Genomic DNA, 16664 nt, shown 5'->3' on the forward strand with positions numbered 1-16664 from the left:
CACTCATTCTATCCCATACCGCACCGCAATAATGAGCGTACCGCCGATGTACATACAACGGCTTTCCAAATTCGTTCTCTCGTTTTCATTCAGTCCTTCAAGAGAACTATATTACCGGTATACCCCTTTTCCACCAAGGCAGTGCTGGGGCTAGTTCGGAGCCAGAGCCTAGTTTCAAATGGGTTCTAGTTTCAAATGGGGAGCCAAAGCACCAGCTCCGAGCCAGGAAAAGTGGTTCTTAATTAGCACCAAAACATTGCTGGGCTAGAAGTAAGAATCGATTATGTCAGGCGCTGGGGGCAAGCTCAACAAGATGAACACAAATTTGAGATCCACCATTTTTTTAATAGCACCTAATAGAGCTAAAAGCTGCTGCTCGTTTGTAATCACCGTCTATACAAATTACTGCGAACTGCATGAATGCGATGGATTTGCTGTGTTTTGATGCCGATGATTTACGATGTCGTAAAGCCATGTGAATCAATAGTAACGCAATGTTTGCCATTGTAGATGGAAGGCTTGTTCGAGATGCCGAATGCCGTATGGGAACGAGTCCAGCGAGAGCATATGACTCCTTATGCTTTTGATTCACTCGTGTTTTTTTTTTAATATCATACACGGGCCGGTCTGTGCAGTGTCAATGCATTAGATAGAACATGCCTTGTGTGTGTGTGTGTGTGTGTGTGTGTGTGTGTGTGTGTGTGTGTGTGTGTGTGTGTGTGTGTGTGTTTGTTTGTGTTTCCCGCTGCCTCGCTAGCGTTGCTGAGAAAGATGAGACGTATACAGTGATGTAAGACCTGGCTCTGTTGTGGCTCTCAGCATGTGGAAAAGCAAACGGTTCTTAGAAGGCTCCTCAGGCGAACCAACTACAAACTGGCATTAGCACTGGCTCTGAACTAGCCCCTGGTTCATTCTGGTGGAAAAGGGGTATTAGTGAACTAAAGTAAGGTATAGTGATTGAGGGTTTAGGGGGCGATTTCAGATTCAGCCTAGGGCTTCGTTAACATTGTGAATCCAAATCTGATTATTTGTGTATTTGATTAGACGCTGATCTAAAATTATCGATGGTCCACATTGTTTATCGCAACTGTTCAGATCTGATTTGTGTGTACATTCTGCTTTTTTTGTTTTCCGTAATATCTGCATTGGTTTCTATGACAATGACATTGTGGTGGTAGGTATACACCAGAAACAACGAACGCAGCACGGAGTGGTTTGCAATACTGATGTTGTCTTTTTTACAACATGACAATGTGTAGCTGCAGTGTTAAACTACTGTGTCTTCTGAGGCAGTGGCAGAAATGTAGAAGGCTGGTATGAGCGGCTTTATTCCACGTCTCAAACGTGTACAGAAAATATGTTTTTGTTTCTCACATAAACCCTACCAAATCCGATCAGAGCAGTCAGACCTAAACAGATTTCCAGAAATGCAGAAAATGCAAGATTCCAAACCACATGAATGTAGCTCGACATTAATTTGTGAACATTGCATTTCATTAGATTTTTAGCCATTCAAACTTGTGAAATCTGATCTGATTTCAATTGAATATGCACAAAAATTGGATTTGGATTGACAGTTTGAATCTAGCCTAAGACAGGGGTGTCCAAACCTGGTCCTGGAGGGCACCTGTCCTGCAGGGTTTAGCTCTGTCTTGCCTCAACCCATCTGTGTGGAAGGTTTTAGTATGCATAGCTGGTTCAGGTGTGTTTAATTGGAGTTGGAGCTAAAATCTGCACGACAGTGGCTCTCCAGGAGCAGGATTGGACACCCCTGCTCGAAGATCTCAAATACGTGTGTCTCTTATATAAGAGAGACATCCAAAATGTGCACTATTGGTGGTTGGTTAGCTCCAGGATTGGAAACCACTGCTCTGTTTGAGCTACAGGAAGGCCACTGTGCTTTCGCTGTGCTTCTGAAATCTTGTGATGTGACTTATCTGTAAATCTGTATGGGCAATCTACAGATAGTCTGCTAGGATATCATCCAGATTTATTTATTGGGATATTCTGTGTAACAGAATGGATATGGAGGCTTTTGGACGGGCAATGAGGCGCTCAGTGGCGTTTCCTCCCTTCTGAAGAGAGGATGTACTATCTGAAGTGGCACATCCTGCATATGATCACACACTAGCCCATTTACACACTGACGTACCTTAACAGCCTCATACTGCATTCCAGTAAGCCCTGTCAAAACATTGAAAGGTGTATGAAATGAGTTTCAACAACCTGCATTTCAATCCCTGTGAGCTTCTCTGTGCAAATGATGAAATCTCTTATGGTAAATTAAATTTACTGGTTGCTTTGGTGCTGACTGAATGTTCGGGTAATGTCAGGAAACCCCCAACATTCTGGTTTAGAGTCAAGTCTTACAGTGTCTGCTTGTTTTTGTGCTTTTACAGTTCTGCCAGCCTGGTGGATGGAGGCTGTCTCGTGAGAGGAAACCCCCAACATTCTTCACAGTGGTGCTGACAGACATAGATTCAGAACGACACTACTGCTCCTGTCTGACCTTCTTTGAGGCAGAGGTCAACCTACAGGTTAGTTTAGCCATATTTTTATTATAAGGGATCCTGCTATTGAATTTGTACTGATTTCATTTCTACCTTATTTTATTTATTTATTTTACCTAAAAACAACTGCCAAGATACCATAAAACAAATATTACAGATATTACTCTGAGCTTGTATAAAAAAGCTTTTTTTAACACTTCCTCGTCATTAATTGGAAGGTAAAAGTAAATTAAATTTTAGGTTATTCAACTAATCATTCAATTCAGTTAAATAAAATAAAATATATATGTATAGCTATTTTCACAATACATATCGTTTCAAATCAGCTTTAGATAATGCATGTTTCTACATTATACATCTACATCTACATTTCTACATTATAATTTAGAACAATCTGTCAACAGGTGACTGTAAAAAAGAAAGAAAAAGCCCATATGTCAAAAACATACAGTTCGAAGACTATATGAATCGTGCAGTTAACTAACATCATGTTTTCATTAAGGCAGAAATAATGAGCTCATTAAAGCATTTATTCCAAACTGTGATCATAATGATTACAATTAGGGACAATTAGGGATGATCATTTCGGTTAATTTTCCCGACAGACAACAGCCGTTCGTTATCTGAATATCAACCGTTAACTGATAAGATATTATACAATTGAATGGGCATTAAATAAAAATACATTGACAAGTGTCTGTGACCCATTAAAAAAAAAAAAACTAAAAAAACAACAACAAAAAATATATATAATTTTTATTATAATTATAAAATATATAATAATGATGTAATAATTTATACATAAATTATAATTACACAATTTTATTTCCATGTGCAAAGAGCAGCATACAGAACAGCTCAACAACAGAACCTCGATTCACACATTATCAAGTTCTCAAGCACATGTAGCATTTCTGACAACTGAATCAAATTAATAGGCCTATACTAAATATTTAAAATATATACAAATTAAGATGACAGAACGAAAACACACAAAACAATTTTATTCATCCAATAAAATAGCAGGCCTACCTCAATCCACACCGTGTCTAGTTTTTATTTAATGTGTTTGTGAGGTGGGGTTAGTCTGGAACGCTCACCGTTGACAGTTGGACCCATGGCAGAAAAAACCCTCTATATCCCATGAATAAAGAGATAACGGCTCATTAGAGTGGCCAACTTTGGGAAGCACCTATCATTTGATTGTCTGTCATAGGTGTCACTTTCGAGTGTCACTTTCCTCCAAACAAGCTTCAATTATACTGGTAATAGTAGGGATTTCGTAATTGGGCTCGATATAGCTCTTGAAAACCTTCACCACAGACGACCCTGATGGGCTAAATGTATTTTACTACCGTTGAACAGATTCCCTGCGTTACCTCCTCAGATAGTCCTTTCTGTCGAAATGGTCCCACACACTATTACTTTTCGCTCGCTTCATTTTGCTTGCTCAGTGCAAAATGTTTGTAGGTGTGGTTGCACAGCAGAGGTGGCGAACCTGTTCAACATGATGAGCCAAAAAAAACTCATGACTACGAAGAGCCACACAACAGATGTTTCTCACAATAACTTTTTACTATTACTATTTATTACTTATTATAATTACATATTACATAACACACAATAGTTTTCATCGATTTGAATGTTTGTATCAGCATACCTCCTTTTACTTTACTGTGGTGGGACACCTGGCACTCTTTGGTTTTTTTCTACAATCTTTGTTAAGTCGGACTTGTATTCAGTTGTGGCTAGTTGTTGTAACTCGTTCACATGCGTGTCGGTCAGGACAGAGGAATGCTTTTATTTTGCTTGTTTTAGTGTTGAAAAAAAAATATTCACAGATGTAAGTTGACCCAAACATTGACAATAGTTTGAGTGCTGCCTGTTTGACACTGGGATATCTCTCAATCGGCACAATCTTCCAAAACTCCACGGTTCCTTCCCTCAGAACACTTTTAAGTCTGTCATCCTCAGAAAGTTTGATGATTTCAAGCTGAGATGCTGCTTCATCTTCCACTAAAGGGGCTTTTAAACAGTCTGATTCAGCAGTGAATGCAGAGAGCAGAGAGCCGCACGTGGCTCGCAAAATAAAAAAACCCTTACACTGTTAACTGATAGTATTAATCGGTCAAATTATTTTGAAAGAATTTGTCCTTGCAGGGGTTGGGGTAATCTCTTCACAGATGTTGGGTCGTCTGAAAACTTCATAAGAGTCTAGGATACAAATTCGAGCTGGCGTTATCTCTAGTTACCTCAGAATGGTCATCCCAAGGTAGAAACACAAAAACAAATGGGAAATAATTAGTGTAGTTGCAGTTCATAACATTTCAAGCAATAAGTACTCATCTGCTTTTGATTTGATATAACTAGTAGAGTGTAAGTTTATGAGATGCATTATGTGAATGCTTGGCTAAAGAGATGTGTCTGTAATCTAGATTTAAATTGGAAGAGTGAGTCTGATGGAAGAGTGATTCTTAGCCATGAATATTGTCAGGAAGGCTATTCTAAAAACGCTCTCCCTCCTTTAGTGGACTTAGGTATTTTTTGTTTTGTGACTTTAAAGAGCATGATGGATGGCGATAGAAGATTGGGTAAATAAGGCAGGAACTAAACCATTTAGGACCAATCAGTAGCAATACTTTGTAACTGATACAGGCCTTAACAGGTATAGCCAGTGTAGAGTTGATCAAATTGGGGTTATATGATCATATTTTCTAGACCTGGTAAGAACTCTAGATGCTGCATTTTGGATCAAAATAAAGAAACTATTTATATATCTAATGAAAATGCATCTGACATACTATTTGATCAATGCCAGTGAAACATTTCCAATTGATCTTTATAGCCTAAAGAAAGACCAGAATACTTTCAAAATATTTTAAAGCTGATTGAGGTGATAAATTCAGTATTTGTAAGGATAACGATAACCAGTCTGAGAACCTTTCAGTGATCGCAGCTTCGACCAGGATGGATAATACTTTTGCTGTTGCATCTTAAAGTTCACTGTCCAGCTAGGAGAAGGAAAGAAGCAGTGCTGAGAACATCAAGGGCTTGGGGTTGGAGGACAGCTATGTAAAGAATGCAGCTGTAATTCCTGACTTTTGGCAAGTGCCCATCAGGGTTCCAACCTCAGCCCCTTCCAGTGATCATGAAACTAGACCAAACTAGCTCCTGTAGAAGATTGTCCCACATTGTGAGAGGAAAAACATTGAGCATTCATGTTTTGTTTTTCCTTTGCTGAGAAGTTGGAGTGCAAGGAACAGTGCATCCCCCGTAAATTTGTATCCTTGACTGAGGTAGGCTACTGTACTGGGGTAGGATTGGTAATAAGGTTCAAGCACAACTTAAGGCTGGAATATACTACATGACTTTCAAATCTGAACAGATTTTAAAACACTAGGCAAACAATACGAGTTCTAAAATCGACCCAAAATATCAAAATTGTTAGATGTTCTCTGACTGGATGTAATCATATAGTCTTTGTCCATTATAAGGCCAGTTGCTGCACCGACATATGCCGACCAAATTCAAAGAACACGTTGTCGGGTTTTGTCGGTTCAGTACGTCACCCCTGTCAGTGTTTGGTGTTCTCACCATTTGAACATGTACGGTCAGCATTTGTGGTGTCCTGGAATGTCTGAGAAGTGACTGTAATCTGGTGATTGCAATATGTCTATCAGTGCATCTGTCAGTGCAATGTGAATTGGCCTATACACTATACGATTTTCTATAAAACTTCTCAACTCAAATCTGCAGAATAGCTCTGACTTTTGACAAGTAATGTTGATTTGTCCTGACTGTAAATCATGGCAAAAATTCTGGAAGAGGTTATGCAGTGTATTACAGCCTTTAATCGCCAGGGCTTTCCTCTGTAATGTGGCAAACTGAAGCAGTGTAGAAGTCACCTTCAGAAAGAAGAGTACTGAAGCCCATCTCTGATGTATCTCTGGGATAAATAGCAGACTATAGTCTCAAGTGTGCCGTTTTCTGTAAATTAGGTTATCCAAGTTCATCGGTTTGTTTATCAGAATCAAGCCAATGAATTTTTGCTGGTGGTCCCATTTTGAGTAATGGACCTGCTTTTTCTGAACGTCCAAATAAATTACACATGGACACCAGGTTGCTTGAAGGACACATGCCAAGTTTCACCCCTAGAGGGAGGCTGTAACAAGGAGAATCTCGTAAAAACTGTTCGAGTTAGGAAGTTAAAATTTGACATGCTTTTTCTTTTCTACAAGAGTCAGTTTGACAGATGAACAAAAGTGATTGCCGGCAGCCAATGAACTAGACATATTATCAGATGTATGTATGTATTTTATACAGGACTCACCTTAGATCTATCAAATTTGCCATTTGGGGTAATTTTCCACCTGCTTTTTTGATTGTCACGAGTGGCTGTATTAGAAATGTTTCTCTTCAGGAATCACAGAGCATTAAGGATGACCGTCATTGGTTACACTTACCAAGTAATTCATCATATCATCTTTGTGGTAGCCCACGTAGATTTCAGTGAGGACAGCTGTTCAACCCTACTGATAGCCAAAAGTGCTTTTGGGTTTATTAGAGGCCAGATGCTGAAGGTGCGTATTGTTTACCTTGGCATTCTTCTTATTTTTCTACTTCCTCTGGCTGGGAGTCTACAGCAGCACCTAGATCCATTTAGAGGAAAGTTGTAAAATGTTGCATATAGATTGGGCATAGTGTGACTAGTCCCCTGATCCATTTTTTCCCCCCACTCTTGTTACATTGTTTGTCCAATTTTTGATTGGTCAATATTTTTGACTTGATTTTTGGACTATTCAAAGGTTATCAAAAGGATCTTTAGGCTTCTTTCAACATGTTTTGTTTCCATCAGGTAGAAGGAGGTGATAGAGGAAAGGGTTTAATCTAATATCCCAAAGGTTGTAGGTTCAAATCCCACATGGTTATTCCAAATTTGTACATCTGTTGTCCTTTAACTCTTTGCATCATACTTTTTATGTAGAACCTACTTGATAGAGTAATTGCTTCCTCCAGGCATATTTCTCCTGAATGCTTTGCACTTTTTTGTGTCATGTCAGTAAACTTTACCACATTCATGATTACTGTGGCTAAGTGCCTTAAAGGGTTTTCATAAGATGGTGAGATTCTGAGCAAAGTCATGATGTGCATTAGTCAAGCCCTTCAATTCAAGTTCATTCAACCGTATGAAAATGCGACACTGCTACTGTTTTCTAGGAGAAAAATCCTGTGTCGTCTTCAAAAGAGCAGTGGATGCTCAAGGTAATTGGATGCCTCAACAGGCTCTTGCTCCTCAGAAACCAGGTCAGATAACCATCCCTCTTGTAAACATTTGTAGAAATACACCACTGAACAACATGTGCCTTTTTTGAGAGTTTAATTATCAGGCACTTTAAAGTGTCACCAAAAGATTCTGAGGAATGTATTCATTTATTTTACCTGTGCAATGAGGGTGTAATTGTGAGGCCAACCGGTTGATCACATTCCGACATTCCACATCTATCGAGATCAGCATCCTAGTACCGGCAATGTGGCATTTTGCGTGATTAATCTAATTCAGTTCTCAGGATGTGGTGGTCATCATGACCAAAACATAGCATTTCAATGCTGTGAATCACATTAATTTGTTAAGCAGACTGCTCACTCTTTAAATGCCTAGAAGTTTAATTAGTATTCCTTTGCAGTTTCATTATGAATCAGCCCGTTTACCACAAGCATCTACATGGATGCCAACATGCTGACTTACTGTCAACTTCCTGTTGCTTTACTTGAGTACAAAGAAACAAAGTCATGACAGGATAAAGAATGTGTAATTAAATGGTCAGTAAAAGCAGGAATTCTTTGCATTTAGATGCTTGTGGTTCCAAAAGGTTACAAAACTGTTTGGCAGGAACTTCAGCATGTCATGTCTTTGAGCTTTGATGACCCCCAGCTGTCGGCTGGCGCAGTCCTCCTCTCTGTCCCGTCTCCCTATCGCTTTCTGCCTTTCTCTTTCACAGTGAGACTGTAAATCTTCTTTATTTATATTACGTCCTTTACTACTGAGCCTCGTGGGAGATTAAGAGAGAAGACCACCCATGAAGAGTACTTCACAGTGTCATCAGGCACATTAAGACTGAAGCATCATTCTTAATCGCAACCTCACTGCCGTCTTCAGAAAGGTCTTTTCAGTCTGTCTGCTTTTGTCTCATTCTCACTATTTTTCTTCGATACACTTATCCAGAAGTTCGTAATGCAGGGTTGCCTCTTTCACGTATGGACCATGATAGTGCTTTATCTCATTAAGCTGTAGGTCTCCTGGGACTGTTTTCCTTACTTCGAGTGAATAGATGCTAGGTGGCCTCATAACCCATGGAGCGTACATCTGCGTTCCAATTCACATACTATCCACCCATGCCTCTAAATGCAAACAAATCAGCTTTCTGTTGGTCAATGCAGTGAATTTGCATGGAAAAACCTGATGTGAAATATGTGCGGATTCCTATTAAAATGACAATAATAAATGTATCTTCATCAGTCAACTGCGAGAGACCTTTTCCTTTATTCTAATTTGCAGTCTCAGCGTTTGTACCACGACTACTTTTGATAAAGATGGTTGTGTGTTGAGCATATGCAACACTTTATTTATTTTTTTGCTGAATTTTGCACATCGGCTTACTGAAGAGACTCTCAGCTACTCATCTGCTGCGTGTGTTGCAGCAGTGCTGACATATCTCGCTATAACGCCAAATAGCCTATAATATTTTGGGAGGAGTAAAATTGGCATGTTGATATGCATTTACAACCAGATGCATTTATACTTCATTTGAAATGTGTCTTAAACCACCTCCTGAGTTGGTTTTAGGCATGTGCCGATATCAATTTTTCATGCTGCGATTAATTGATGACGTTTTATCACGATATACGATATTATCACGATATTTAAATAAGTTGCACAAAAAAGTGTTGCCATAGCATAACAGCTTTAAGAACTATTTTTGTAAGAACAAAAATAACTGAATGTTTAAATACAATAATGCACCAAAAATATATACAGCTCTGGAAAAAAATTAAGAGAACCCTCATTGAGAAATCAATGTTATGTGGTCTCTTGATTTTTTTCAGAGCTGTAAAAGTAACATTTTCAAACAGATTAAAGTGCAAAAGAATTAGGCTATAAAGAACAACAGGTAACAAATTACAATAAGGTCTCATTACTTAATGCATTAACTAAGATTGAGCAATAGCTACATTTGGTACAGAAAGTATAATGTTTTTGTTAATGTTAGTTAAGAAATACTGATCATTGTTAGTTTTATCTTAGGTCCATTAAAAGTTATTTTGATTGTAATGTTATTAAAAAGTAACTAAGAAATTAACATAGAATAATTAATTCTTTATAAGTATTTTTCATTGTCATTTTGGTAATAATGAATTAACATGTTAACTAATGAAGTCGGAGGTGTCAAAGTTTTACTGAACAATAACAAATAATTAGAACAGTTCTAATCATTAAGGCATGTTGTAGTCCAGATTAAAACATAAAAATGTTTAAAATTGAAAATAAATAGCCTATTAAGTCTTTAAGTATTAAGTATTTGGTGCTGTGATGAACAACATTGAGATTACAAAAACGAATGGCTGTTTTAAAAACTACACGCGTTTTTTTGTTTGTTTGCTGGTTTCCGGGGTAACCGGCTGCATTCTGCAGTTCATCAGCGCCCTCTGCTGTCACTGAGCGGCACTTCAGCAGCGCGTCTCCTTCACCGGTTCAGTCATGTGCAAACCAAGCGGCAACCATAGACAGTAAAAGAAATGGACACAGCGACCCCATTGACGTCAACGGCGAAATAATGAAGTCAACCTAGGGGCACTCACTTCCTGATGGCTGAGCGAACTGCGCAGGCTCAGACTGAGCTTGACGACGTAGATGTGACGTGAGCCTCCTGTCTGACAGCTGTGAGTCTTCTAGTAGATGTGGAAAGCGAAAGCTGAATCACGTTGTTTAAATATTTTCTCCCGTTGCTTTTGGCTCACTATGGGCTTCTACCCATTCTTCCCCCTTGACTTTATCAGACTAGTCTCCAGGACATGTCTCCACGTCCCCCCGACTGTCTCATAGACAGTAAAAGATTTCCTGCGAGCGTCTCCTCAGGTCTATACGGTAATTTCTCTACTGCGCGACAGGGTCGCGTTGGTTATGACGCAATCGTTAGCCTATTTTTACAAAAACAGCTTCTACGGGGCGATAGTGTAAGATACAAGGTAATGGAGCCTTTTATACATTGTCGTGTTTCTTTAGAAATATACAATGGACAAATGGAGTCTTTAAACGCCTCTGATGTAAAGTTATTCACTGTCAAAGTGACTCAAAAATGAATGGGAGTCAATGGGATGCTAACAGCAGGTGATGGCTTGGTTAGCAATGGCAGCCCCTAGGGGTGGAACGCTTTCCGAGCGCTAGATTACCCCCTTGGCGGCAACCTCCCGCGATCTCTCTTGAAGCCAATACGGAAGTAATGTAAACTGCAATTCCTCAACTGGCCACTAGGGACAGGCTCCAGAAGGGAGCAGAATCTCATTGAGCCCCATGTTAAAATTCTCAACTTTAAAGCAGAAAAAAACATGTTTACAGCCTGGTACAAATTGTGGTTTTGGCTTATAAGGCTAATTTTGATCTTCATGACAACTCTGAGGGGGGTGAATTTTTTTATAACTCATTCGTTTACGTTATATAAAGCCTTAAGGTTCTGCATAATTAAGGGCGTGGTTACAAGTGGATAGCCATTTATCTGCCGTCTAGAGTTATTGCGTCACCTCAGCTCCGCGCACATCCCGCCTTTTTGCCCATTTTCTGTTATCCGGGAGTGACACGCGTTGACTCGCTCACAAGATGGCAACGCCCAGCTCATCTCTACTTTAAGCTTCAGAACGGCTTATCAGAATCCTATGGGTGACGTCACGGACACTACGTCCATATTTTTTACAGTCTATGGTGCAAACGCAGGTTGGGCTTGTTTATATCTGAGCGAGTGTCCCTTTGACGCAGAATACAGCGGTGTTGAGCATTTTTACAGTTGATGGGCAAAGTATTCTTGAGTGCATTATAAAAAAATTATAAATTGTTAATAAATTATTATTTACGATATTTTAAAGTGCCCACGATAACAATATCGTGCATATTCATTATCGTGATAAATCGCATTATCGAAAATCGGCACATGTCTAGTTGGTTTGAATGAATAGATTTAAATTTAAATCTCAAAAGCATTTCGGCCTAGTCTTTTCAGGAGCAGAGAGCTATTCGATGGAAGAAAACGCATTAATTGACCAGGTGTAAACAGGCCCATCAGGTGTAAATAGTCACATCCAGCCAACACAAGATTAATATTTAATACATTTTTACAGTTTATGAGCTGTTTTACTGAAATGTTTCCACGAATCTTTAGTTCATTCGGGATGCTTTCAAAGCTTGTGTAGTTAGTAATCAGGGGATCATTTACTCTTCATGTTGAGGGCACTTATATGCTACAGTTTATGCCATGTCAGGACTACAAAAGGTTTTGCATCCATCAGTTATTATCACGCTGCACCGAATCTGGTAGTCTTGGAGTAAAATTATTAAAAGTACAAAATTCTCTCCATTCCATGTCTCACTATTTATGGGCTTTTTTTTAATGTGTTGATTGTTTTTAACACGTCTGCAGGACCAAGAATTTCAGGTGTTGTGTACTTTCCTAAAGCTATGCCATTAAACCCACTTAATGTAAAAAATCATGACACACTGAAAGATATTTTCTTTTATCAGATTGGAAGAGGCAGCACTGGAATGTATTTTTCTTCATAATTGAACCAAATCCTCCCAATAAGCTTGAAATGTGTTTCCCATCTGCAAGGGTATTTTAATCCTGTGCTCCCACTGATAAGATGTGGTGGATCTTGGGGCATGTTTTCACTGTCTGAGCAAATCAAATGGACGCCAGCGCGGGGGGTTAGACAGCAGGGTTTGAGAGGTAGGCACCGTTATGAGCTCGCAGGCCTGACGCTGACTCAAACCGGACAATTAGAAGCAGATTGTGAGCAGTGGGAGTGAGCAACCGTGCTTATCGTCAACTGATAGCAAAGTCTGCTTTTTGTCATTATTAAAGCTTATATATATATATATATATATATATATATATATATATATATAATCGTTTTGCAAAAGCATTGTGAGCTAAGTTGATTGTAGAGAACTCTGGTGGCAATGGTCACCATGATCAACTTGGGCTCATGATGTTGGGAAACACAGCCCTGGTTTTCTTTACATTAGTGCTGTTTTGGACTTATTGTTTGAATGAATTTGCTTACTGAACATTGGACTGAAAACGTTCCTGTAGTTTAGCAGCTTAAAAATATCTGATCGCAAATAAGGACCAGCTTAAACCAGCTCAAACCTGCTAACATGCTTCAAAACATACCTAACAAGCATATGCTGATTTCTTTTTTTTTCAATTTCTATTCAACAAAAAAATGGGGATGCCTGCCTTTACAGGCACATGAACTTTTAATGTCATTTTTAATCTGAAGGGTTTTATATTGAGTTGGCCGACATTTTCCAGCTATAACAGCTTCAACTCTTCTGGGAAGGCTTTCCACAAGGTTTAGGAGTGTGTTTATGGGAATTTTTGACCATTCTCCTAGAAACACATTTGTGAGGTCAGGCACTGATGTTGGACGAGAAGGTCTGGCTCACAGTCTCCACTCTAATTCATCCCAAAGGTGTTCAGTCAGGTTGAGGTCTATTTCCTCCTCACCAAACTCACTCATCCATGTCTTTATGGACCTTGCTTTGTGCACTCATGATGGAACTAGGGCAATATATATAAAAAAAACTATTAAAAAAAACACAATTTGCTCCAATTAAAAACAACAAAAACTACTTAGATATAACTAAATTAAATACAAAATGTTTATGTTTAATGAACAGGTTGGGATGACCAAAATCTTATTTCATGATACGAGTAATGTCATATATTTTAAACATTTACATTTTACATTTACATTTAATCATTTAGCAGACGCTTTTATCCAAAGCGACTTACAAAAAAGGGGAGAGTAATAGAAGCAACGGAACAGACAAGGCCAAAAACCTGTAAGAGCTGTAAGAAATCTCAATTAATTAGCACAATACACAACAATTGTTTTTTTTTTTTTTTTTTTTTTTAAAGACAGACATCTACAACAAAAACTCACGTCCGCAAAGTGCCGAACACCGGATTTTGATAGCTAAGATAGCTACAACCCATTAGGACTAAGGCTGTTGCCCCAGCTGTTGTCGTGAATGCAGATTCAGTGGCCCAATGGGTTGGTTTTGTATTCTAGCTAAACGCGCAGCAATAGCCATCTACAACAAAAACTCACGTACGCAATATACAGAACACTGGATTCTGATAGTTATGATAACTATGTAACATACCCGCCTGAAGGCACAAATCCGGATGAGAGACGTAGATATGATCCAGGAGTGTGCGCTTTTGGTCGTTGCTGTGGTGATCAGTAAGTGCTATTCTGTATTGGTCAAGTGCAAATGGAAAAGATGTGTCTTAAGATGTTTTTTAAGAATGGCTACAGACTCGGCAGCACGAATTGAGATCGGCAGGTCATCAAACATACTTTCTTGATTACAATATAGATTTCTAATTTGATCTTTTTTTAAATAATTTTTTTAAATAAGCAAAACATACAAATTACAAACAATATGACAAAAACCCATTCCATGACTGCAGAAAGTTGGCGACTTTTGTGCCCTGTGCACCTCAGCATGCGCTGACCCCACTCTTGGATTTTACGTGGCCGACCACTTTGTGGCGGAGTTGATGTTGTTCCCAATTGCTTCCACTTTGTGATAATACCAGATGAGTGTGGAATATTTAGTAGTGAGGAAACTAATGGACTAATGGATTGCACAGGCAGCAACCTATCGCGGTACCACGCTTGAGTTCACTGAGTTCCTGAGAGTGACCCAATCTTTCACAAATGTTTGTAGAAGGGTCTGCTTGCATTATTCTATACACCAATTCAATGATTTGGAGGGGTGTCCCAATACTTTTGGCAATAATATAGGCCTGCAGACCATCATAACTGTGAGGTCAGAAGCTTTCTTCAAATATCAGACAATTTCCTTTTTATGACAAGGAAAGGTTACTTCAGGTTGTAAAATGTCATGTGGTGTGACTCCCCAAAAACTAAAAACTATTATACTTTTCACTGGTTGCACTACGATATTGTCATCATATTTAAAGTTGTGTTAAAAATGATATAAATCTTTGACTTTAATGATTTAAGGGGTAATGATGGTCAATAATCCTAAATCTTACTATAGCTCCAGCAAGACAATTTCTAGTCATGAACAGACAATTCTCATCAGTTTTTTTTAAACCAAACAAAGCCAACATAAATGCAAAATGTACATTTCTTGCATTTATTTTTATTTTGGTATGTAGTTTGTGACCTACATTTTTGCCTAAATGTATAGTGTATTATTGATTTAATCCTCCCGTTGTCCCATAAACTCAACAGTTTGGGTTGTACATGGTGTAATTACTGTAATTTGTTTTTTCACCGATTGTATCTATGGACGTGATTATTTAGGAAATTGAATTTTTCCAAATGCTCACATGGAGCCAATTCAACTAAAGCAGGACTTGTAATGTGAGCCTAGATTCATTTAAATAGCATTTCAGCCCTTGGGACAAGACCCTTGCACAAAACAAACCCAAAACCTAGCCAGTTTCCAAAAGTCAAATCTATAAATAGACCAGCACCTCTTTACTTCAGTTTTCCTGTGTGGTTTCATGAAACCTAGCATGGGTCACTCCTTTATTCATCATGCAAGCGTATCTTAACTGCTCTCCATCCTTTGCGACACTAACTCTGTCAGCACGCTGTCACGCTTTGGTTTGCTCCTCTTATCGTTTTCTCTTGCTTGTTGAAAAAAAGCAGCGCTGCTCAGATGACCTCATGATCATTAACACATTTGATGTATTAAAGTGCGGTGCTGTTTCTAGTTTCTTTTTGGAAACCGGACTGAACCTGTATACTGAGCGACAGTCCCTTTATACAGACTAAGCTTGTCTACATAAGCTCAGCTTTATCATTGATTCTGAGAACATGCGATCATGTGATCTTTATGCATTATTCTCCAATGCTTTCTCAACTCCTCAACCCAGATATGTATCAGTGGTGAATAACAAAGAATTAAGAAAACAGAGCCCTGCAATCCCCCATCAGACTCTGTCCATCTCCTCTGAGGACATTTGCTGTTCTTTTTCCACTCTGTCATTAAATAACTCCCCCGCTCGGACAACACTACTTTTGGTCACAAAAGTACCAACCTGAAACGATGCTCTGTGAGTCAACCAGTTTAAGCAACTGCTCATGCTACTTGGTTTTAATAAATTATATATTAATCAGTCAATTTATTGTATATATTGATTGTTTTTTGTTAATGCGAAGTAAAATGGCAGAAAGTGTGTAAATATCAAAAAGGATATATTTTGCTTTGAAAAAACCCTGAACTCCTGATTTGAGAAGTGCAGCACTCATCACTGTTGTTAAGGGTTTGTTATAAAGTCTTCTAATAAACAGTCTGATTAGAGTCGGAGACATTATGACTGAATCTGACCCAGATGTTGATTCTTCCGGAATGCCGTCCAGGTCTTATCTCATATTATTGCGCTACACTTGTCCACCAAATCGAGGAATACCTCAGCCACATGGAATTCTATTTAGCCCAGCCTTTTTTAATTATTTTTTGTGATTGTTTTCCGTTTCAGGGCTCAAAGACGCTGGAGGCAGACGGTGATGGAGAAGAGGAAGAGGAGGAGGAGGATGGCTTGATCCAGCCAGCTCAAATTTTTGCACCCAAAAGTTTGATTCTTGTCACCAGGCTGGACTACCCAGAAATATTTAGGGTAATCTATCTATCTATCTATCTATCTATCTATCTATCTATCTATCTATCTATCTATCTATCTATCTATCTATCTATCTATCTATCTATCTATCTATCTATCTATCTATCTATCTATCTATCTATCTGTCTGTCTGTCTGTCTGTCTGTCTGTCTGTCTGTCTGTCTGTCTGTCTGTCTGTCTGTCTGTCTGTCTGTCTGTCTGTCTGTCTGTCTGTCCT

The 16664-nt window shown here is 38.8% G+C and overlaps 1 protein-coding gene across 2 annotated transcripts in view; it reads left to right on the forward strand.

The window, feature by feature from the left end:
- The window catches only part of sbf2 (SET binding factor 2), a 179750-nt gene that overhangs the window by 44169 nt on the left and 118917 nt on the right, over positions 1-16664 (forward strand). For both annotated transcript variants that reach the window (XM_067414596.1, XM_067414667.1), the window contains exons 3-4: positions 2400-2537; positions 16307-16444. In XM_067414596.1, the coding sequence (XP_067270697.1) occupies positions 2400-2537; positions 16307-16444 (276 nt within the window). The remainder of the gene's footprint in view (positions 1-2399; positions 2538-16306; positions 16445-16664) is intronic.

This window comes from Pseudorasbora parva, chromosome 1 (genome assembly GCF_024679245.1).
Source record: "Pseudorasbora parva isolate DD20220531a chromosome 1, ASM2467924v1, whole genome shotgun sequence".
Taxonomy (NCBI): Eukaryota; Metazoa; Chordata; class Actinopteri; order Cypriniformes; family Gobionidae; genus Pseudorasbora; species Pseudorasbora parva.